We start from the raw sequence: 24,941 nt of genomic DNA, 5'->3' as shown, positions 1-24,941 counted from the left end.
CCCCTGGAATCTACACCTCCGGAACGGCGTCCCCCCACTGGCAGCACGTCTCTTGACAGAGCCACTGAAGATATCCACTGGAAGGTCCCTATTCGGGCGCCAAATTGTCAAATGCACATATTTGCAGATACTTACAAATGCATTTACAAAGGAGTTTTGACACGGAGAGCCGGAGTGAAAAATCAATGACCAAAGGTCTGTTTATTTTTGCTGCAGCAAAGAGGACAGGTTTACAACTGGCATCCCAGGCCCGAAGTAAAGTGTGCTAGCATAAAGCGTTTAACAGTGATATTTATACTCATACATCAAAGGATACATAAAATGTGTAAATAATGATATACGTCATACAGATATTTTAAGGAGTTAATCAGTTTCCACACACTGGTTCCATTCCCAGCTTTGTCCTTGCCTCCCTTCTGCAGCTGCCTGACTCCCCACATTCTTGAGACCCTTCAAAGGATTACGTGGTTCAAAGGTATAGATATCAGCCTTTCCCTCCCCAAAATACCACAGCCGAGGTCAGTTAGTCATTTGAACACACAATTATAATGAGTACAGTGCCCCAGTTAGGGAAAGAAACCAGCTGCAAGCCTATGGCGTGGAACCAGGCTTATTTTACCTAAACAAATATACATAAGATAACATATGTGATAGACAGTGCGTTCAGAGACAACAAAAGCTCAAACTTACACGTGTAAAAGAAACGAAGCAATTCAAAATGAATTCTAACAGCAGATGAGACCTTCAAGCAGAGTTGTGTGTCGTCATCATATTGGGGAACCAAGGTACTGTTTCCTGTCAGTAAAGCACCAAGCTGCTCAGTGTTTGGTGTCTGTTTATTGCTTGTTAATGGTAAATACTGAGGACTTGTCGATGTGTTAGCAGTACAACCAGTTGTATAAACTTTATTGGTAGCTACAAATTTGGTGTTAAAAAAAGGTGTCGTAATCAAGCTTTTTTTCCCCAGTATTCATGGTTTGAGGGCATTGATCATTATGAAAGTAATAGTTATTGGTCTGCCTTGTGTAGGAGCCATTGGGACCTTACTGGCTGCTATTGAAAGTGTTGTTTTTACCTGCTCCACTACTACGCACAACTAAGTTAGTTCAAGTCACTATTTAGATTTCCCAGTGAACAATAATCCGTTTGTTTCTACAGTGCATCATCGTCCAGTAACTTGCCTCTAGGTCCTTTCTTTTTTCACCAAACAGGGCAATTGCGGCTTGGTGATCAGCCAATTTTCCAGGACCACACCTTATGATTAGATGGGGATAGCTGAATTGAAACTCTTATTCCTGGTTCCAATTTCTGCAACTGTCACTAGTACTGCAGTCTATGATTGTCCATGAGTGTTAGGCGGATGGAAGCAGTCTGTTGTTCTAACGATCCAGAGGCTTCACCACATCATTATTGCAACAAATTCCAGAATTCTCCTCCTTGTGTAATTTTTTTTTTTTTAGTTAGTTCTATTTTGTTTTGAGATTTTTTTTTTATTGTTTTTTTTTTACCGTCCTATCACAGGAAGACAGTAGTATAACAGTTTACAGTAATCCCCCATTTCAACTCTAAAGGAGTTAACCCATACCCTCCCCCCCCCCCCCTTTTAACTAAGACAATCCCCACACCATGACTCCTGTGGCGGATGTGTTGAAAGCGCCAGTTATCCGCTATGATCATAGTCACTGAGCAACAGCAAGTGTGGCAATCTTATGTTTCATGAGCGAGCTAATAGAATTTGTGACATCCCCCTGAATAGGAGGCAAAGGGGTGGGAGTCATGTTTCAGGTGTACCCCTTCATGGCAGCATCTCATCATCTTTTCCATTATATTTAAAGGCTTGGAACCGCATCTCATAGCCTCACGTCTCTTCTCTGCACAGCCCCCCCACTCCTTTGTCACTGTCTCATGTTCCAAGTCCTTCTTCCATGAACCCAATTGGGGAGGCAGTGGAGTCTTCCTGTGCACAGCGACTGTCCTCTTAGCCAGTAGGAGGACTAAACTGGCAAATTTAGTAGCAATTCTGGTAGTTTTTGGTTAGTGTAAATGCCCAGCAAACAAGCCTCAACTGTGGTCAGACACGGTCTAGTAATCACCTCTGCTGTTGCATGCGTGACTGCATCCCAGAAATCACGTAGTTTACCACATGTCCGGAATATGTGTTGTAGGTCAGTTGTGTCTGTTTGGCATCTAGACACACAGGAGACGCCCCAGGGAAGATTAGATTTAATTTACTGTGCATGAGGTATGCTCTATGCAAGATAATATGCTGTACAAATTTAAACCAAGCGTTTCTGGACATTTTCCAATGGTATTCTAGGGCTTCTCGCCACTCAGACTTGTTAAATGCTTGCTGTGCATTGTCCTCCCATTGCTCCCACAGGGGCCGAAGAGACACATCTGTAAGCTTAAGGATAGCTTTGAAGAGCCACATGATCAGCCTGCGTCCATTGCCCATAGTGTGTATGACCTGTGTAACTTAGTGGGTGCCTGGTTCACTGCCGTCTGCGTTACAACAAATTTTTATCTTGTGCACGATTTTTCCATACAGCAAGAATCGTCCTTGACTCAAGTTTTATTCTTCACCTAGAGTTGGGAAAGTCAATCCAGTGAATAAGTCACCCACTCTGTGTGTTACCACCACCTCCCAGCATGTCAGTGTCCATGCCTGGAGTGTACCTGTATGTGTGGGGAAGCCCGGCAAAGGGAGTTATGGTGCATAAGGTAGTGGTTTGAGAGAATAGTAGACACGACACTGCAATATTAGTACTGCTGTCCGTAGCAAGATAGGGAGATCTTTCGGGGGCTTGACTGCTGGGAATAGAATACTATGTAGGTTGCTGGCCCAGATCTGCTTCATGGACATAGTGGTTTCACTCAAGTGGTGCTTCTGTGTCCAGTAAGTCACCCACTGGAGCTAGGCTGCATACATACAACCCTGGAAATCACTGACCCCGAGCTCACCCCAGGCCTGTGACAGCTTCAATTTATCTAGACCTACCCTGCACTCCCCACTGCCCCCAATAAGGTCAATGAGGAGGGAATCTATTTGTTCAAAATAAGCGTCTGGTAGAAGTATTGTAAGGTTTATAAAGTAGTACAATAGGTGGAGGAGCATCACCATTTTGGCTATGGTTACCCGGCCGGGGACTGCCAGTGACAGGGTTGTCTGGAAGGCTACTTGACCTTTTAATGCTCTCTGGGTCCGCTCCTGGTTTCTGCCCAACATGTCTTCATGGGAGTGATAGATGTTGAGATCTTGATATCTGAATGTACAGGGAACCCACTATATCGCTTGGCTGCCCGATCTTTCTGGTGCAGCCTGCCGCTGAAGGAATGCTCGGATTTGGTAGGATTAACACAGTTAGGAGAAAACACCTCAAATGCGGCTTGTATGATGCTGGGGTCAGCCGATACATCCTTGACATAAAGGAGATACTGAATGCACGTCTTTCATTCTGGAGATATCACATATGCACCCCTGCTCTCTTAGTCGTATAGCCAAGGTGTCATGCAAATAGCAGGAAGAGCAGGCATCTCTGTCTGGTGCCTCTGCTTAATGTGTAGCATTGCGATATATGACTGCCAGTCTTTACTCTGGCAGTCGGGGCCATGTACAGGAGCTGGATCAAGGCTATCATTTGATCACCTAATCTGAGGGCATGGAGGACTCGCATGAGATAGACCAGCCTAGGGGTACCAAAGCCTGCTTGACGTCTAGGACTATGCAGGCAGAGATAGGCCAGTCGGTGACAACTTTGTCGTAGATTTGGTAAAAGCGTCTGATTTTGAGTGACATGCTCCGGCGCGGGATAAAGCATTTTGGTCTGGATTAATTCCAGTAGGAGCGGAGGAGGCCTATACTCCAGTATTCTACTGAAGATTTTATGAGTATTCAAAATGGATAGCAGCTTGTATAAAGATAGTTGTAGGTAATCACGCCCTGGCTTAGGGATGGCAGTAACCAGGGCTTCATTCATTGTGGAAGGAAGACACCCTTGCTTTTAGCCTCGCTATGGAGCTTAAGCAGCTGAGATTTTAAGAGTGGCTCAGAGGCAGCATAAAATTCTACAGGTGGACCGCTCGTGCCTGGTGTTTTGTGCCTAGCCAAGGATCGGATGGGATCAGTAGTGCAGTCAGGAAGCTATCATTAGTGTCTAATAGACTGTTCGGCGGAGAAGAGTACAAGGTAGTATAGTAATTCCTAAATGCATCGTTAATTTTGTTTTGCATGTGTGCTGTGTGCCCTGCTGGAGTGTTGCAGAAATAGGGTATAGAGGGTGAGGTGGGTGGATTAACCATGCTAATAAGTACTGTTCTTTATTTCCTTCTGCATAGACCCCTTCTGTGTGTGTTGCTCTGTCTAGGCATGTGAGCCGTTCCAGTACGGCAGCATGTGCCTCACAGCCCTCATTAAGGTGGGAATTTGAGTTGGGTCACTTGCTGCAGCTAGTTCCAGTTTCATGAGTGTTCTCGGTCTCTTCCAGCTCTGTCTGTTGCATTCCTCTGACCCCAATTGTGGCACTGATGCAAGTTTGTCTGACGACCACCTTAATTATAATTATCTTCATGTGTCCAAGCATTTTGGGGAGGGGGTTTCAGTGCAAGCTTCCTGGGGGATATGGCCGTGATCTCAGTACTTGGGGAGCTGCGCAACGTTCAGTCTGGGGGAGGGGTGGACTCCTGGTGGCAAGCGCCATGTCACACCTGGTGGGCTGTCTTGACCACATACATCGGAGACAGCCCCTGCGGAGACACCTCCTCCCAGAGCCAATTCTCTATGTATTGAGATGCCTGAGCCCTCTGTGCCTTCCAGCATGCCCACTATACTCGGATTGTTTTGCCTTGTGCGGTCTTATGTGTGACTCTCCTAGAAGGTAACTTTCAGTCGGGTCCTTCAGGGTTCTGGCATTATCTGTGCATTAGGGTATCACTTTTTTTTTTTTATTGACTCCTCTGTAACTTGTACCCTGGTTCATAGGTTCTGTTGGTCCTTACACAGTAAGTCTAAGTCCAGACCCAGCATATCTATTTTATTCTTTAGTGAAGTTCTGTTGCCTCCTAGCTTATCCGATCTTTAATCCTACGTGGGCGGTACGCCCAAGGAGAGGAGAGATGGGTGGTGGAGTCATGGATGGTTTATCTCAATTATGGGTGATGGTCTTTGTGAAGGGTTTGTTTTCTACCAAAAAGCTGTCCAGGTGCTGGATCCCAGGGAGGTGGGGGGAAGGAAAAGACAGATAAAGATGGGTCATCTTCTGCTCACCTGACACCTCTTTGTGGCATTCTAGTGCCTCCATTAGGTCTGCACGAGCAGCTAAGCCTAAATAGAGTGCCAACCAACAGCGCTCCTCCTCCTAGGGGATCTGCTGTCAGTGGTGGAGACGACTGGGGTGAGCATAGGCCAAGAGTTTTGACAAACCCCAGGCTTTCAGCTGGTCTGGGCCCTCACCCATTCTGCTTACGGGCCATGCAGGTTATAGTCCCCTAGAAAGGAGGAGAAAGGCAACGGCTGGCCTTGCTTCTCTTTATCTTTGACAGTCCAGCTGCCACTGCCCAGTCTCTGCATGTGGCAGCACCCGTCCCTTTAGTAGATCTCAGTTGTGGCAGTACAGGCCCATCTCAGATCCCGGATCCAGACGAGGATGGAGGAGAACCCAATAAAACCAAATAGCTTGGTGTAGTCTACATCCCATGTATTTATGGCTTGGGGCTGGAGTGTTTTCAGTGGGTGGGGTCACGGTAGACCAGAGCCGCTGTATAGCAGACTTCAAACCTGTTGTAGAGGAGGAATTGACAAATACCCCCCCCCCCCCCCCAAATATGCAACATTAATTTGCCTCAGCTTCTCAAAAGCGAGCCAGTGCTCTTGGATGTTTAGATCACCCAGAATGGTTATGCAAGCTTTGTGCTAGTACCGAAGTGCCCCAGAGCTAAGTGGGCCGATAAGAGTCAGAAGACAAAAGTGGGGAGATAGCAGGATCAAATAGGGGTAGTCTGTTCTGTGAGTGTTGGGGCTCAGGTATAGCAAAGTAAAACCACGTGAAGCAGCTTGTGATGTGTCCATAGACATTGGGGCTTGGTCAGGAGGAGAGTGTAGAGGCCTTTTAGTGAAAACGCGGATGCTGTGGAGGCAGTCTCTACCACGAAGAGGCCCGCAGCCCATTTGCTCAGCTATTGACCATTTGAGCTGTACAACTAAGTAATAAAGATCAAAATGTGGGACTCCCAGCCCACCTGTTACAGTGAAAAGACTGAGTTTGGCAAGGGCCACCCTCCGGCGCCTGTGTGCCAGATCAGTTTACTAATAAAGTATCTATACCTTGGAAGAATGCAGGAGAAGGCACCAAGGGAATATTCGAGAAATTATATTCCAGTCAGAGGATAATCATCTCGGAAAGGGCAATGCTCCCAATTAGGGTCACAAGTTGAGTCCTCTAAAACAACACCTATATCAAGATAGCGGTCACCTCCCTGGTAAAGTTGCCCTCCATCAGGTCAGAATCTTCCTCCTTAATGCCAAGGTATTTAATGATGGTCTCCTCCCACTGCAAGGAGCCGCTCCCTAGTTCAAGATGGACTGGAGGGACATTTGGAGGGAATATAGAGGACTTGCATCAAAAAACGTGAAGTCCCGATACAGCAGTAAATTAAATTCTAGTATATATGCTAATAGAAAAGTAGGACCCTGAAAGTCCTTTACATAGGGGAGGAGATTGTCGGCATAAAGGGAGACTATCTGGATGCTATCAGAGAGGTGGGATTCCCCAATCAACTCCTTTCACTCGTAGATGGCATGAGAGAAGTTCCATAGCAAAAAGTAGGGGAGGGGGCAGAGGTCATCCCTGACTGGCTTCGCAGGCTATTTTGAAGGGGGGGTGTTAATCTACTTGCCTATACATACCCAGGCTACCGGTTGTGAATAAAGGAGCTAGCTTGATGCACTTAATGAAGCATGGTCCAGAACTCGACGATCGCAATACCTCAAATTGATTCTCTTATATGACAGTACTGAATGTTTTTTCAAGGTCCAAACTTAACAGTGTGGCCCTAGGCCAAGCCAAAGGATTGCTTAAAATATTCTGTAGAGACAACAGAGATGTAAATAGGTATTCCATCGGGAGATAAATCCATATGTACGAGGTGTGGAAGTAGACAGTTGATAAGGAACTCAAGGATGTTGCTCAAAATCTTCTAGTCCAAATTAATTATGGTTTATGATCAATAGAAGACTGGGTCCTGTAGGGGACGGCCCAATTTCAGTATTGGATACAGGAGAGCCTCTCAGACTGAAGAAAAACATCCTCTCCCAGAGATGTCAAAAAGAGCTCTGCCAACTTAGAAGTCTTGGTGCAAAGGCCTCCTGGCTCCTCGTACTCTAGGCTAGTTAATTTTATATTTAGTGGTCAACTTCTAAAGGCTATAATAGGGGCATTTCACCTTGCGTGCAGTGACAAAGCTCTTGTTAGTCATTTATGACATTCCTAGCACTTCATCCCATGTCCTGGTCTCTTTCCCTCCTGAATGCCAAGATCCCTTCTTTCTATGACTGTTTTAAAAAAAAAATACATAAATATCAAAATAGAATTTTTCAATCACTTTATTACAAAACTGTTTATTCTACAGTGTTAGCTGAAGGTGGGGAAGCCAGTTCAGTTTAGGGTCCCCTTGCACCATCTCTCCGTTGCCATGTGTGGTCGTGAAATGTGCCTACGTCTTTCTAAATTTTGTTAAGTGTCCTCTGATTGACGTTTATATAGGATTTGTTTTCTTCTTGTCCTATTGAGATGTTTAAGGTCATTTAACACGGCCCTCTCTCCCTTTCCATGCAGAAACCGCCTTCTCCAAGCCGCCAGGATGGTCCTGATTTGCGGGTACTCGAGGGAAGTGAGAAAGAGAGCAGCGGATCAACCGACATTTTTGATTCAACGCTAGTAAACACTACCGATGTGACTGGGGCATCTGACCCTCTTGGCCAGCCAGTAGCACATGTAATCGACTTGGTCAGGTAAGATAATCAGGCGTCTAGAATGGTGACTGATGTGGCACTCAACAAGGCAGGGAATGTAGCAGTGATAGTAGAACAAGTGGTTATTTATCAGGTATTTTGGGGTTATGCCAATACCTCCCCCATTGAGCATCCATCTGGTCTCGCCCCAAGTCAGTCCAGTGGGTCCAGAGGGGCATCAAGCGGCCTTTGGGGTTAGCTGTTCAGTCCCTTATAGAACCACATGACCAGGTGATTGACAGATCATTAGCAGAAGCTGGAGGACCACATGCGTGTCTCCCTGTCTGCAGGTTTCCTCAGGCCAAGCTCTGATAGGGGCGTTCCATCCAGTCACTTAGTAGTCAATTGGAGCTGGGCCGCAAAAAAAAAAAAAAATAATTAAACTCTGGCACTACTAGCCCACGTTTCAACGGGGGATGACGGAGGGCAGACAAAGCGACCCTGTGGGGTCTGCCGTCCCAGATCAGTTCGCCAAGGAGCACATTGAGTTTCTGAACCCAGGCCACAAAGAGTGGAGTGAGTATTTTGTGGTCGGCAGTTGGACCCCTTCATACTGAGGACTTGTTAACAAATTATTTGAGGAGAGTAACATTCCGAACACAGGTTTTTAGTGATGCCTTTTGAAGTCAAAGGAAAGGGACACAATGGATTACATTGTTTAATTGGCCAAGTAAAGTGGCTTATATTTAAAATGTAACCAGAGTCAGCCAGTGACGATATCAATGTAGAATTTATATGATCCCAATGATTAAGTCCTTTGTATTTTGTTAATGGAATCTGTGAAGCTGTGGGCGGGATTAAATTGCAGTCTTCAGAACAGGGAAAAATAAAGATGCCATCTACAGACACTTTTTATATGGCAAAGAATGAAAAGCAGATCAGAATGGGCAGCTGGATATAGCAGAACATATTGTGTAACTACTTTTAAAGGTGCCATTTTGGAAAGTTGAGACTAGCTTTACCTTAGGATTTGTATCTTCTCTACTAAATCTGCTGTGGCTGGAAAGCGTAATTGATCAAGCCAAAAAGTGTTAATCAGAATGGAGTTTTGTAAAATGGCAGTAGAAGTATCAATGCGTTTTGTCCTGCTGTGGCACAGCCGATCATCTTTGACACAGGACCCGATTAAACGATTACAGTGGTGATGCAAAGCCCCACTCATCTAACCTTGAGGAGGATATGTGTGCGTGTGATCTAAAACATTCTTGGTGAAACAAAAATATTGGAAAAAAATTAGTGAAAGGGCTGAGTTCCCTGCTACTCAGCTGTAGAAATTTCTTTTAGAAAAGTTATACCGAAGAGTTAAGACGAATTGACATTTCTTGATTTGGAATGAAGCATTGTAGGTCAGTGTAGTATTCTGGCTACTGACCTGATACAGTCTTGAAAAGAGTACCTGATGGCCAACGATGCAACAGGCTGCTGACTGGTCCAACACCACCACCTTAAGCGCACCTCCATAGATCACACAGGGCAGCCTTCATCATCGGCTAATTTCCAAAAATGGCAAAGACCTGCATGCAAATGGTTACTCACAGTGTAGTATTGCAAGTCACCATATTGTGCCATGGCTGTAATGGGGAATTGATCACAGTGCCACTGCCTTTTTCAGGGAAGGTGGATCCACTTCAAAAGTAGAATGTTAACAATGATAGCATTCATTTAGCCGTAGAAGGATAATGTGGATGCCCAGAAAAGCAAGTGACAGAAGCCAGCCAGTGGCTTCTTTGGAGCAAGGTGGTTATGAAGACACGTTGATGAGGGTGTGGCCAACCATCATAGCTGAGCGGACGCGATCCACTGTGGCTCAGCTTCAAGGCCCACAATTAGTGTGCTTATAAGGGCCAATGATCGCTAGAATAAAGTCTGCCGGGCAAGTAAACGATACAGGAATGCCAAGAAGGCAGACTTGAGGTGCTAGAGATTGAGAAATGACCATTCCGTCGTGAGGTGGCCTAGACTAGGATGACCGCAAGCTAAGATGGTGGGTGTTGAGGCGCAGGGCTGCAAGGAGGCAAAAGAGACGTGAGCAGCCTGCGGCTTTGAGGAGCCCGAAGTATGAAATAATATCGTGGAGCCTGGGAGGGAACCCCCTGGAGGACCCAAAGGTGTCAGAAAAGGAGCAGCAGCGGATGGGCCTTGGGATAAAGCCCACACGCCTGCTAGATAGGTGAGAAGAAGAGTGGAATGCTGCGGCACGAACACCAGAGAAGCGATGGGACCCTGAACAAAATAGCAGGTAAATCCTCAGGTGGGGGGGAGGGGCCTGCTGGGGGGAGCTGCTTGGGGTGGCTTGGCTGCTGCACATACAGGGTTCCGGGACAAAAAACAGAAGATTGTGAGAGTTTGCGAATGCCTGACCCTAAGATGGCGGAAGGTCAGGCAGAGAGTAGTCAACCGTGCACGCTATGGCGCGGCCGGGGCTGTGCATGCCTGGAATCCACACTTGCAGTGCGATCAGGATCAGCAGGGTTAGAAAGTGTGCTAACTGGACACAGAGTTAGCGGTTGGCAGTAAGGGACAAAGTTCCTCGCGAAGAAGGGAGTGAAAGCACTACACATGGGGGCGTTTGCGGGAGTCGTCTTCAGATCTCCTCTCTGTCAGAGAATGAAGATGGCAGAAGACGACCTGCTGTGATCCAGGGAATGGCGGACTTTTCCATGCTGTAGTGAAGTGTGGGATTGTGGGGCCAGAGGGTGAACCTCTAGAAAGACAGCTCCACGAAACTTGGATGAAGTTCAGCCCCTGCCTTCTATCAAAACACGGCACTGACAACATATGTCGATGTCACGCAAGAGGACACAACCTAATAGGGTGCCCAGTTATTTCACTCCTGCAGAGACCCGTTCAGACGACAGAGCCTGCCCGACGGGCTACAACATGGCCCTCAATAAAGAGGACCTCCTGACTTCCCTGCGCAATTTAAAAATGAGCTGAAGAAGCAGCTCAAGACTGACATTAAGGCCACTTTTGAAACTTGTAGAGAAAAGATTAACTCTCGCCTCACTAGTCTCCAGACAGACTCAGTGGGCACACACACAATAGATCTGGAGACTAAAGTTCAGGACCTGGAACAGCAGTTTCCAGGTGAAGTAAACGCAATTCATTCCCAATTACGATCTATGGTGCTAAAAGTGTGAAGACTTGGAGAGTTGTTCCCGCTGGGACAATATAAGGGTGCAAACCCTGTAGGAGCCCTGCAAGGGCCATGATCTTGAAGCCTTCATGGTGGGAATGTTCGCGGAGACTTTAGGGGACAATCTCCCGGAGGTACGGGTAGAAAGGGTGCACCGGGTGGGTATACTCACCGCCGGAGAAGGGAAGAAACCCAGAGATATCTTAACTAAGGTGAGTTATTTCAAGGACAAGGAGCTGATACTGTAAAAGGTCCAACAGCAGGATGTCATGAGCTTTCAAGGAGAAATTTGCTCCCTATTCCAAGATGTTGCTCTAGCCACCTTAGCGCGTGGGCAACAGTTTTGGCCCATTACAGGGGCCCTCTGATCCAAGAACATTAAATAGAGGTGGACGTTCCCATATCAGATTGCATTCGAGATGGACAATAAGTCATACCACTATGTGGATTTTAATGAGGCAGCTTCCCAGGTGGGGGTCTCCAGAGGAGAATCATCAAATAACTTGAGACCAGAGTAAGCGCAACCGGGGAGACCCGGGAACAGCAGAATCCCTAATGTGTGGCACCGACAATGGATTCCACAAATTCCCATAGAGCTTTGGGGAGCGGGGGAGGTGTTTTCTTAGTTCCTAAAGGCTATGCTACAAGAATTAGGCCTTGTAGACACTTGGCATACCTGTAACCCTGCCATAAGGGACTGCACTTGTTCCCCATACGCATAGCTCGTTTTCTAGACTTGACTACATATTTGTCAGCCAAGGTCTCCAATCTGCAGCTCAGTCTGCTACCATCCAATTCTCATATCTGATCATGCTCCCCTTGAGGTTATCGTCGACTGGCCGGCCCCAAGTTTAAGAAATGGTACTTTCCCAGTGCTCTGGTGCAAAACAGACAATTCAGAAACAAACTTAGAAAGACGATAAGGGAATTTTTTGACCTAAATGATCCTAGAGATACTTCTTATACCACGAAGGGAGATGCTTTAAGGCAGTTATACAGAGCAGATGTATATCACTGATGAGCACATTACAAAAACAGAAGACTACAGAATGGTTGGCGTAAGAGGAGGAATTAATCCTGGCGGGGAAAGCCCATAAAACTACACTGCAACGGAAAGTAGTATCCTTAAAAGGTAAGCTCCGCGCAATCTGTGCCAGTAGGGCAGAACACACATTACTATGCCTGAAGCAAACTATTTATGAAAAGTGCAACAAGATATGCCCTCTGATGGCAAGGCAATTAAGAAGAAAGCAGGAAAAGGAATATAAAGGGCTGATCAGGGATGAAGGCCGCAACATCAGGAAGATAAGAAAGCCCAAGCATTTACAGAATTTTATAAGTAGCTTTACACTACTGACCAAGTCGGGGAGGCAATTGACTTTTATCGAATTACTAGATTTGCCACATGTTCCCCAGGATATTGTTGAGGATCGGACTAACCCCATCACAAGAGAGGAAGTGCAGGAGTGTATAGATTCCCTCAAACTTAATAAATCTCCAGGTCCTGATGGACTGACCGCACACTTTTATAAAACCTTTAGTTCTGACCTGACGCCACATTTGACCACATAGGGGACGGGGTTGAAGTATCGCCCTCCATGAGCAAAGCTCTGGTCACGTCATTCCGAAACTGGGGAAAGACCCCCAAAGATGTGCTTCTTATCAGCCAATTGCCCTTCTTAATCTTGACGCTAAGATTTATACCAAGGTCTTTGCCTCAAGATTGGAATCTGTTTTGCCTGATCTGATCCATCCAGAATAATTGGGCTTTATCAAAGGCTGCCAAACACATGACAATTTAAGACGTGTGTCTCACCTGATAGACATGTAAAGCACGTTTTAATGATACTTACAAATGCATTTACAAGGTTTGACACGGAGAGCCGGAGGGAAAAATCAATGACCAAATGTCTATTTATTTTTGCTGCAGCAAAGAGGACAGATTTACAACTGGCATCACAGGCCCAAAGTAAAGTGTGCTAGCATGGAGCATTTAACAGTGATATTTATACTTATACATCAAAGGATACATAAAGTAAGTAAATAATGATATACGTCATACAAGAATTTTAGGGAGGGAATCAGTTTCCACACACCGGTTCCATTCCCTGCTTTGTCCTCGACTCCCTTCTGCAGCTGTCTGACTTCCCACATTCTTGAGACCCTTCAAAGGATTGTGTGGTTCAGAGGTATAGATATCAGCCTTTCCCTCCCCAAAATACAACAGCCGAGGTTGGTTAGTTATTTTTACCACATAATTATAATGAGTAACGTGCCCCAGCTAGGGAAAGAAACCAGCTGCGAGCCCGTGGTGTGGAACCAGGCTTATTTTACTTAAACAAATATATATAAGATCACATATGCGATAGGCAGTGCGTTCAGAGAGAGGACTTAAACTAAATGTCTTAAAGGAAAAGGAGCAATACAAAATGGATTCTTACAGACAAGGTAAGTAATAAATAAATAAATAAATCACTGCAATTTTATTGGAATTCGATGCTGAGAAGGCCTTTGACCGGTTTGATTGTTCCTTCCTGGTGGCCATATTAAGGAGGTTTGGATTTGTGGAACAGATCATTAACAGGGTAATGGCTGTCTATGCATTCTCTGGCTCCCAGGTTGTGGTAAATGGGACTACCTCAGGGTCCTTTAAGCTGATGCGGGGGACGAGACAGGGATGCCCTCTGTCCCCCCCCTTGTTTTTTGCGCTCAGCATTGAACCATTGTCAGCTAAGATCAGAACCAATCCAGAAATTCAAGGAGTCCATTTTGGGGCTGACTAACATAAATTCTGCCTCTTTGTGGATGACGTTTTTTTAGCTCCTCGGTCTCCCCGCAGTTCACTTCCAGTTCTACAACAAGAGCTACAAACTTACGAGGCAGTCTCTGGATTCATAGTTGACACACAAGTCTTATCTGCTTAATCTGTCGATTCCCACACAGGAACTGGAGACCATCTCCTCCCAGCTTCAGTTCCAGTGGGCCAAGAGTGAGATTACATATTTGGGAGTAAAGCTCACTCCCTAAATGGAGAATCTGTATAAAGCAAACTTTCCTTCTGTAATCCGACATTTGAAGGCTGACATAAAACGATGGGCGTTTGGATACCTTACCTGGATGGAACGTATAAACGCAATCAAAATGACTGCACTACCACGCATTTTATATCTGTTTCAAGGGCTCCCGATAGAAATACAGAAGGATTGTTCATGGAGCCATGCTCCCCGTATTGTGTAACAGGGCCATAGAGTGTGACTCTCTTATAAAGTTCTGACTCTGCCCAGAGAGGCAGGGGGGCTTGCACTACCAGACATACAAAATTACTACTGTGCTGCACAACTCCGAGTAATAGCAGAATGGTCACTCAGGGAGTCAGATAAATTATGGCTACATATGGGCAGAGCAGTTATGGGGGGGACAATATGGGATGTGTTGTGGAAGCCTCAGCAAGATTATCCGCGTAATGCATATCTGAGTATTCCCACAGCCACTACAATTAAGGTGTGGGACACAGTGAATAAGACATAGGGCAACTCTACATGCCCCTATCCACTCAAATCCGGCCTTTCCACCAGCCCTTCTGCAGGGCCCCTTTGACGCATGGCGGGAGGGAGGCTGCCTAAAGATCTCAGACTTGTTCCGTGGGACAGATCTGCTAACGTTTGAAACTGCTGCTGGGTTTGGGATTTTAAAATACAGGTCTCAGAACTTTTTCATTATACTCAGTTGAAACACTGGGTGTCTCAGCTTAGTGTACGGAAGGCAGCCACAAGGGACTTACTACCAGTGGAGTACTTTGTGTGACAGGGAGGGGCTTCTAGAGGCTGTATCTCTACTCTTTCTGCTTTATTACAGGAAGCCGATCGTCCCCCCGCCACATGACATTTTGGAATCGAGTTCTTGACACCCACAAGCTTTGGGCCAAGTTATACAGCAATATTTTTAAGTTTATGAGCTCCTTGGGGCTCTGGGAAGCACCTTATAAACTTCTCTCCAACTGGTACCTCTACCATGAGAAACTTAAAAAGATCTTGTTGGAGGGGATGTGGGATATTGGGAGACTTCCGCCACATATGGTGGGATTGTCCGACAATTCTTCCTTTTTTGGAATGAGATACTGGCACAAATTAAAGACATTCTAGGATATCCCATTCCTAGTAAGCCGGAATGTGTGTTATTAGGTATCCGAGACCCCACTCTGAGTTGCCAAACCATGGGGGACCGCTAAATTAGGTTTGTCTGGGGGCAGCTAAGAGGGCCCTGGCGGGGGGTGGAAGAAGCCCGAGGCCCCATCTAAGTCGCAATGGTACGCTGTAGGAAGTTGGCTCTGTATGCACTATTTCAAAGTAAGGAATAGTATGCACAAAAGAGATAATACTAATGCTCTATTTTGTGGTAGTGTGGTCGAGCAGTAGGCTTATCAAAGGAGTAGTGTTAAGCATTTGTTGTACATACACAAGCAATAAAGGAGGAACACACACTCTGAGACAATTCCAGGCCAATAGGTTTTTGTATAGAAAAATATATTTTCTTAGTTTATTTTAAGAACCACAGGTTCAAATTTTACATGTAATACTTCAATTGAAAGGTATTGCAGGTAGGTACTTTAGGAACTTTGAATAATCAAAATAGCATACACAGTTTTCAAATAAATCACATATAGCTATTTTAAAACTAGACAATGCAATTTTCAACAGTTCCTGGGGGGAGTAAGAGTTACTTAGTTTTTGCAGGTAAGTAAACCACCTATGGGGTTCAAGTTTGGGTCCAAAGTAGCCCACCGTTGGGGGTTCAGAGCAACCCCAAAGTTACCACACCAGCAGCTCGGGGGCGGTCAGGTGCAGAGGTCAAAGTGGTGCCCAAAACGCATAGGCTTCAATGGAGAAGGGGGTGCCCCGGTTCCAGTCTGCCAGCAGGTAAGTACCCGCGTCTTCCGAGGGCAGACCAGGGGGGTTTTGTAGGGCACCGGGGGGGACACAAGTCAACACAGAAAGTACACCCTCAGCAGCACGGGGGCGGCCGGGTGCAGGGTGCAAACACGAGTCGGTTTCCAATAGAAATCAATGGGAGACCAAGGGGTCTCTTCAGCGATGCAGGCAAGGGGGGGGCTCCTCGGGGTAGCCACCATCTGGGCAAGGGAGAGGGCCTCCTGGGGGTCACTCCGGCACTGGAGTTCCGATCTTTCAGGTCCTGGGGGCTGCGGGTGCAGAGTCTTTACCAGGCGTCAGGATCTGGGAAGCAGGCAGTCGCGGTCAGGGGGAGCCTCGGGATTCCTTCTGCAGGCGTCGCTGTGGGGGCTCGGGGGGGCAACTCTGGCTACTCACGGTCTCGCAGTCGCTGGGGAGTCCTCCCTGAAGTGATTGTTCTCCACAAGTTTAGCCGGGGGCGTCGGTGCAGAGTAGCAAGTCTCACGCTTCCAGCGGGAAACGCAAGTTGTTTTAAAGTTGCTCCTTTGTTACAAAGTTGCAGTCTTGGGTGAACAGGGCCGCTCTCCTCTGGAGTTTCTTGGTCCTTCTAGAGCAGGGCAGTCCTCTGAGGATTCAGAGGTCGCTGGTCCCTGGGGAGAGTGTCGCTGGAGCAGTGTCTTTAGAAGGGGGGGAGACAGGCCGGTAGAGCTGGGGCCAAAGCAGTTGGAGTCTCCGTCTTCTCTGCAGGGTTTTTCAGCTTAGCAGTCCTCTTCTTCTTAGGTTGCAGGAATCTGACTTCCTAGGTTCTGGGGAGCCCCTAAATACAGAATTTAGGGGGGTGTTTAGGTTTGGGAGGGCAGTAGCCAATGGCTACTACCCCTGAGGGTGGCTACACCCTCTTTGTGCCTTCTCCCAAGGGGAGGGGGTCACATTCCTATCCCTATTGGGGGAATCCTCCATCTGCAAGATGGAGGATTTCTAAAAGTCAGTCACCTCAGCTCAGGTTGCCTTAGGGGCTGTCCTGACTGGCCAGTGACTCCTCCTTGTTTTTCTCATTATCTCCTCCGGCCTTGCCGCCAAAAGTGGGGCCGTGGCCGGAGGGGGCGGGCAACTCCACTAGCTGGAATGCCCTGGGGTGCTGTAACAAAGGGGGTGAGCCTTTGAGGCTCACCACCAGGTGTTAACGTTTCTGCAAGGGGGAGGTGATAAGCATCTCCACCCAGTACAGGCTTTGTTACTAGCCACAGAGTGACAAAGGCACTCTCCCCATGTGGCCAGCAACATGTCGAGTGTGGCAGGCTGCTAAAACCAGTCAGCCTACACGGGTAGTTGGTTGAGGTTTCAGGGGGCACCTCTAAGGTGCCCTCTGGGGTGTATGTTACAATAAAATGTACACTGGCATCAGTGTGCATTTATTTTGCTGAGAAGTTTGATACCAAACTTCCAAGTTTTCAGTGTAGCCATTATGGTGCTGTGGAGTTCGTGTTTGACAGACTCCTAGACCATTTACTCTTATGGCTACCCTGCACTTACAATGTCTAAGGTTTTGCTTAGACACTGTAGGGGCACAGTGCTCATGCACTGGTGCCCTCACCTATGGTATATTGCACCCTGCCTTAGGGCTGTAAGGCCTGCTAGAGGGGTGACTTATCTATACTGCATAGGCAGTGTGAGGTTGGCATGGCACCCTGAGGGGAGTGCCATGTCGACTTACCTGTTTTGTCCTCACCAGCACACACAAGCTGGCAAGCAGTGTGTCTGTGCTGAGTGAGGGGTCCCCAGGGTGGCATACGACATGCTGCATCCTTTAGAGACCTTCCCCGGCATCAGGGCCCTTGGTACCAGGGGTACCAGTTACAAGGGACTTACCTGAATGCCAGGGTGTGCCAGTTGTGGAAACAAAAGTACAGGTTAGGGAAAGACATTGGTGCTGGGGCCTGGTTAGCAGGCCTCAGCACACTTTCAAATCAAAACTTAGCATCAGCAAAGGCAAAAAGTCGGGGGGTAACCATGCCAAGGAGGCATTTCCTTACATACGCCAGGCTATGACGGGCACCGTCTATGGATCGTTTGGCCAATATGTTGACAAATAACAGGGCAAATTTTGACTACATTTGGGGACCCTTAGTGAAGTTCCGATCCAGGGGATTTTCGCTCTTCTCTTCTCATCCCCGCACAAGGGCTCTCCGTTTATTCCAGATATCAGATTTCCCCCATGAACCCCCTGACCCCTCCCCCCCCTCCCCCCAATGCGGCACTCGACCCCCTGATGTAATAGTCCTCCTCGTCATACCAACCCCGTTGATGGAAATCTATTTTTTCTTACTTTGACCTCTCTATGCTTGTTGACTCGATGTTCTGTAGTTTCAATGTTAATGTAATCCTTGTTAGGATGTTTTACTATATAGTGGTACTACATTGCATGCCTAGAATTTACTGACAAAGGGATAAGTTGTGCTCTATTACTCTGTTCTTCGTGATAATGGCCAGTCAGTTTGCAGTTGGCTCCAGGCCCTGTGGTCAGTGCATTGATGTCTGTACCAATACAACCTTAATAAAGAAAGTTTCACGAAAAACCCATCCTGATTGGGGAGAAGTCCAGAGCAGAGTGTGCCACCATAATTCCTTCTACCATCCCATGCCTGTGGTGGAGAAAATTTGGCTGGCATATTCTCCTCTGAATTTTACACTTACTCCACATGCTGGAGGCTTTTTGGTGTGTATACCACTGTACGTCTGCTCCGTGTGGAGCACATTGAGGTAGGTAGAGCATTTGATTACAGTTAAGATCAGTACATCCAGTGAGTGTATGGTGTAAGGCATTCTGTTGCTAAGTCAGAGAAGATTCAATGATCTCAGTCTTTCTGTGGAAATAGTCCACTGGTTGTTCACGTGATGTCGTTGAAAGTTACTCCAGCTATTGGAAATCTTTGAAGAATGAAGCGCTGTTAGTATCTTAAGATTCTTTATTACTTGTGTGGTGCACACCTGGGGGAAGTGTCAAGAATGGACTCGATATTGTGAGTGACCACCGTGTACATGGGTAATACTGGTCACCCAGTTGTAGGTAAAACAAATGTATATAATAACGTGAAAAAGTTTGACTAACTTTTTTATACACCTGTTTTAACAAAGATGAAAGGCTGTTTTTTTTTTATGTTCTGTATACACCAAATTAAACAAGGACCAGCGTGCAGTGAAAAACCCATTAGAGAAACCGGTTCCCTTTGACAGAAATAATATTGATGAAAAGTGTCACAGAAGGTGCCACAGAGCAAATTAACCTTGTACAAAAGGCTGTTCCAAGTAGGCAACTGGTTAAATTTTAAAATGTTATCCCTTAGTACCCAGAGACCATAATCTCTGTCCACGTATTGATTGACACTGTTCCAAACGAATGCAAGGCATTTAAACTGTGTATTCATTCACATAACTGACTTTGTTTGCTTTTATATCAGTGTGTAGTATGTTTCATGTTCTTCCTTTTTTTGCTAGTGAGGAGGATGGTGCTGAAGCTGTTGGATGGGGTTCCCAAATTTCAAATAAGCATCCGTCTGTTGGAGGAGAGCCACCCAGCGTAGACTTGACAGAGCATGAGGGAAAAGTTGACGTTGAAGCTGCTTTCCGTCTCTGCTTAGAAGCTCTCCAGATCCCAAAGCCGGAAACCGACCAGTGCAACAAAACGCCCCTCCACTCAAAGACTGACGGCAGCCGTCTGAGCCGCGCAGAGAATGAGGAAAAAGGCTGCGTGAACAAGGACCCCCCGGGACTGAGAGGAGAGCATTTGGTCTGCAGGAAAACTGGGAGCGGTGCCAGCAGCTCTGGCACCAGGAGTGGGAGGGTCAGCAGGAGGAGCAGCAGCGTTAGCAGTAGTAGCAGCAAGAGCAGCAGCAGTAAGCTCAGACAGCCAGACCGAAGCAGCGGTGGAGCCCGTGCTGGGAGCAATAGCAGGCGGAGGGGCAGAAGCAGCAGTAGACACAGAGACAGGAGCAGTCCTAGAATTAGGAGCAATAGTAGACACCGGGGCAGGAGCATGAGCAGACACCGGAGCAGGAGTAGACACCGGAGCAGAAGTAGACACCGGCTGAGGAGTAGAAGTAGACATCGAACGAGGAGCAGGCAGCGAGTGGGGAGCTACAGTGCGTCCCGGGGAAAGACCAGCAGTGGGCCGCAAGGAAGGAGCAATAGTAGAACTCAGAGTACGAGCATCAGCAGAAAAAAGACCCAAAGCAGCAGTGCAAACCAGCACAAAAGCACAAGCCTTAAACGAAGTAAGAGTCCCGTTCCTAATCCCCGCAGGCTAATATTGGAAAAGAGCCTAAGGACAAAGAATAATGAAGTCACCATTAACGTAACTTTATTCAATGATGAGATACAGAAAAAGAAAGTTGATGTATCATTAGGTTCCCTGATTCAGAGTTCAGCCAAGATGCTGCACCGGCAGGATCAGTCGCTGTCCATTAAGAAGAATAAAGCTGTAAAGGATGGCGTGTCATTGAGTCTACCCAGTCAGGTTTGAGCACTATTTCCCTACATTTGGAAGCTGTTTGAGTGTGAATAGGTGGATGTAGAGGTGTCTTAGCTGTAGACCACAGGATTACTCCTTTAGTACTTGCTCTGATTTTAAAACACATAATGTCTGTTTCACAAAGTCCAGGAAATGTCCCTCTTGTGTAAGAGTATCATGAACGCAAATGTCTGCATCTTCCCTTTGTTTGTAAATCCATTGTGCAATTAATTGTTTGTTTGTTATTTTTAGTTTGTTCTCTTGGATAGGATCATCACTAACCCCCCCCCCCCCGAATGTTCCAAATATCCGAGTTTAGGACCCTAAAAAGCTTCAACAACAGTGTTCTGTTTTTGTTTTAATTATTGTTTTTCAACTGGATTAAGACAAAGCAGCACAAATTGACCGATGATGATGATGATGATAAGGACTCATGCCCTGATTCTGCATCTTTTCACCTTTGGATTGATTCTCTCAGCTTCTCACAGAGGATGTTTTGGGTATTTGTTTTCATGGCACTCTTTCCTGGCTTATTTGAGGGAGAACTGCACTGCTTCCAGTGCCTGTTTTGAAAAAAATGCAGACTAGAATACACCAAATAAATGCATTGCCTCCTGTTTGAGAGTATGGTTTCGAAGGCTGAGACCAAAGGTTTCTAGACTGTCTAACTGGCTGTAGGAACGAAGAGCTCTGAGGTTTGCTGACCTATTGCAGGTGTTCGCGATGCTGTTGAGATAGTTGCTGTACGAAGTTATCTTGTTTTACGTGATGGCAGGCAAGGGCATGTCCTTGGTTTTGCCTCAGTCTGTTTGCCTGCGTTCTGACGTCTTTAAATAAATTAATAGAAGGTAATGTCTTTGACACTTGGACTTCAGTCTAAATGCTTATAAACTGATGGGGTAATCCAGTGTACGTCAGGGCCTGGGTACCAATTGTTAAAATCAAAAGAAAGCATTGTGGGTACCAGCAACAATTTTATGGAACAATCTGTATTTCTTTAAGGATCCCACCTATGTGGTGCTTTGTATTGTGTGTGAACATATTGTAACTTTACCACTTGCCACAGGTCTTAAGTTACTGCATAATTGTGCCCATATGGGCCCCCAACATATCTGTTTAAAGAGCTGACTGTTTTAAGTGTTATTACATTGACCCACCACGTAACTGTATGAAGCGCTGATAGTCTTTCAGCAATTATTCACATTTGATGTGAACAACCTGCCACATTATTGGATAAAACACTATTGTTTTTAAAGCTCTGACCTACTATGGAAATGTACACAGGGCTGATGTGAACACCTGCCACACAATTGGGTAACAAAAGGAAACAAACACAAATGATGGGTGGAATGCGGAACCAATCAAACATTCACCCCCAGTCACAGATCCGGGTTTAATCCATCAATTCTTTTGCAATTCAGTCTTGAACGTGTTCCCCATGGAAGCAGTCTAGCCCGAACTGACAGACCAGGTTCTCTATGGGCCGGTTTCAGGGTATCACCCTTTATCTGGCAGGCTAGCTTAAATCCAGTGGCATAGTAAGCCCGGGACCCACGTCTGGGCGTTCCTGGCGCACTTAAGGCGACAAAAGCAAACAAACACAAATGATGGATGTCCAGGGCTGTGGAGTTTTGTAGAATGTTGGCGTGAAGCCACCTGAGCCTACATCCCTAGAGATCTTCGGGAGTTCAATCATGTTTTATTATTTATTCCTTCGCTATGCCTTTGGTGTGACAGGTGGTAAGTTTATAGAGTCCTGTGCTTGTGTATTCAGTCACACGAGTTGGGTTTGCTGGGTTGGGGTTGTAAAGCTGCTTGTGGTATCAGTGAACCAATTGACCTTGCTTAGTAGCCTTGTACTATGCTGGTTCTTAATACTTTCCAGAAAAGAATGCACCCATATTGCCTTCTATGTGGTGGATATTAGTCTCCAGGACTTCTTGCCCCCTAAATTCCCCTCCGTCAAAATTTGCACAACCTTGGCTAGAGCGTGCTCTGCCTTGTTGAGGTCTGACAACCTTAATTGTCCCCAAAGTTTCAGAACCTTAAGCCAGGTGCTCCAGAAGAGATAATGTCTTCATGAGGCCTCAGCTTATTGCAAATCATTCTGCACTTTGTCCCGAACCACCTTGCTCGATCTCATAAGACCAACCCCCTAAGCTATAAAACTTCCACATACCACCTCCTTCAGAGCGCACCCAAGTAGTTTACAGACTGCAATTGTTTGAATTGATAAACTTGAGGAATTCAGTACAATTTTCTGAAACCACATGTTCGATGGCATCTGTCGCTGTAGATACGCATGTTTTGCATAGCTCGCCATCTGGTGTTGGGCCGGAGTGTTACAAGTTGTTTTTCTTCGAAGAAGTCTTTCGAGTCACGGGACCGATTGACTCCTACTTTTGTCTCCATTGCGCATGGGCGTCGACTCCATCTTCGATTGTTTTTTTTCCGCCATCGGGTTCGGACGTGTCCCTGTCGCTCCGAGTTTCGGAACGGAAAGATAGCTAATTTCGGAAGATTTTCGTCGGTATTGTTGCGTTCGGGGTCGGCGTAGTTAGATTCAACACCGCGTCTAAGATCGAAGAGCTTCGGTGCCCTTCGGGGTAATTTTTTCGATTTCCCCCGTCGGGGCCTGGTCGGCCCGACCGCGTGCAGAAGAACGCCGATGGAACGGACCCCGTTCCGTTTCTGTCCCAAATGCCACAATAAATACCCCTATACAGACCAACACTTGGTCTGCAACCTGTGCCTGTCACCTGAGCACAGTGAAGACACCTGCGAGGCCTGTCGTGCGTTCCGGTCCCGAAAAACTCTCCGAGACCGTCGAGCCAGAAGACTTCAGATGGCGTCCGCGCCGACAGCCCACCGGGAGTTCGAGGAACAAGAAGAGGAGGGAACCTTTTCGATCCAAGAATCGGACTCCGAAGGATTCGACGATACACAAACCGTGAGTAGGACGTCGAAAACCACTCAGAAGAAGATTTACAAGGCCCAGGAGACGCCACTGCCACCAGGCCATGGCTCGACCCATAAATTCGGTGACCGACCGTCGGCACCGAAAAAGGCCCAAACAGTGCCGAGATCGTCCGACTCCGGTCGAGACACCGGCACGAAGCCTTCTCGGGACCGAGAAAGTGCTGGAGACAAGCATCGACACCGAGATACCGGTGTAGACACGGCTCGACGCCGAGACAGCGGCACCGAAGAAGATCGACGCCGAGAGGTTTCGGCCCCGAAAAAGAAAAAAGTCACCTCGGAGCCGAAAAAAGATGCAGACAGGGTTTCGGTGCCAAAACAAACTGCAACCGACCCAGTTTCAGGCTCTTATACAGAAGAGCACTCGCTAACCTCCCAAATGCAAAAGCATAGGTTTGAGGAAGAACTACACTCAACTGATGTAGACCATACGCAAAAGCGTATTTTCATACAGCAGGGGACAGGAAAAATAAGCACCCTTCCCCCTATTAGAAGAAAGAGAAGATTGGAGTTCCAAACTGAACAAACACCACAAACAAAAGTGGTGAAAAAAGTTACCCCACCACCCTCTCCTCCACCTGTGATTAACGTCTCACCAGCACAAACTCCATCACATTCCCCAGCTCACACCACCATGAGCCAGGGTGACCAAGATCAAGACGCATGGGACTTATACGACGCCCCAGTGTCAGATAACAGTCCGGAGGCATACCCTACGAAGCCATCTCCACCAGAGGACAGCACTGCGAATTCTCAAGTGGTGGCTAGAGCAGCACAATTTCACAATGTAAGCCTCCACTCAGAACAGGTCGAGGATGACTTTTTATTCAACACACTCTCCTCCACCCACAGCTCCTACCAAAGCCTGCCTATGCTCCCTGGTATGCTCCGGCACGCAAAAGAAATCTTTAAGAAGCCGGTCAAAAGTAGGGCAATCACACCAAGAGTGGAAAAAAAGTATAAGGCGCCTCCTACAGACCTGGCTTTCATCACTACACAGCTGCCACCAGACTCTGTCGTTGTAGGAGCAGCTAGGAAAAGGGCCAACTCCCACACATCTGGAGATGCACCACCCCCAGATAAAGAAAGCCGCAAGTTCGATGCAGCTGGTAAGAGAGTCGCAGCACAAGCTGCAAACCAGTGGCGCATCGCTAACTCCCAGGCACTACTTGCGCGCTATGACAGAGCCCATTGGGATGAGATGCAACATCTCATTGACCATCTGCCCAAGGACCTACAAAATAGGGCAAAACAAGTGGTTGAGGAGGGACAGACCATCTCCAACAACCAAATCCGCTCCTCCATGGACGCTGCAGATACAGCTGCACGGACAATTAATACATCTGTAACTATCAGAAGGCATGCATGGCTCCGAACGTCTGGATTTAAACCAGAGATTCAGCAAGC

The 24,941-nt window shown here is 46.9% G+C and overlaps 1 protein-coding gene across 3 annotated transcripts in view; it reads left to right on the top strand.

Moving 5' to 3' along the window:
• LOC138296815 (zinc finger protein 318-like) overlaps positions 1 to 24,941 on the top strand; it is a 142,188-nt gene that overhangs the window by 53,504 nt on the left and 63,743 nt on the right. For all 3 annotated transcript variants that reach the window (XR_011203906.1, XR_011203905.1, XM_069236269.1), the window contains exons 2-3: positions 7,830 to 8,005; positions 19,544 to 20,561. Coding sequence is in view for 1 of the 3 variants with exons in the window: in XM_069236269.1 (XP_069092370.1) it covers positions 7,830 to 8,005; positions 19,544 to 20,561 (1,194 nt within the window). In the remaining 2 variants the exon portion in view is untranslated. The remainder of the gene's footprint in view (positions 1 to 7,829; positions 8,006 to 19,543; positions 20,562 to 24,941) is intronic.

This window comes from Pleurodeles waltl, chromosome 5, assembly GCF_031143425.1.
Source record: "Pleurodeles waltl isolate 20211129_DDA chromosome 5, aPleWal1.hap1.20221129, whole genome shotgun sequence".
Classification (NCBI taxonomy): Eukaryota; Metazoa; Chordata; class Amphibia; order Caudata; family Salamandridae; genus Pleurodeles; species Pleurodeles waltl.
The sequence above is the reverse complement of the archived record's forward strand: the minus strand, read 5'-3'. Positions and strand labels throughout refer to the sequence as shown.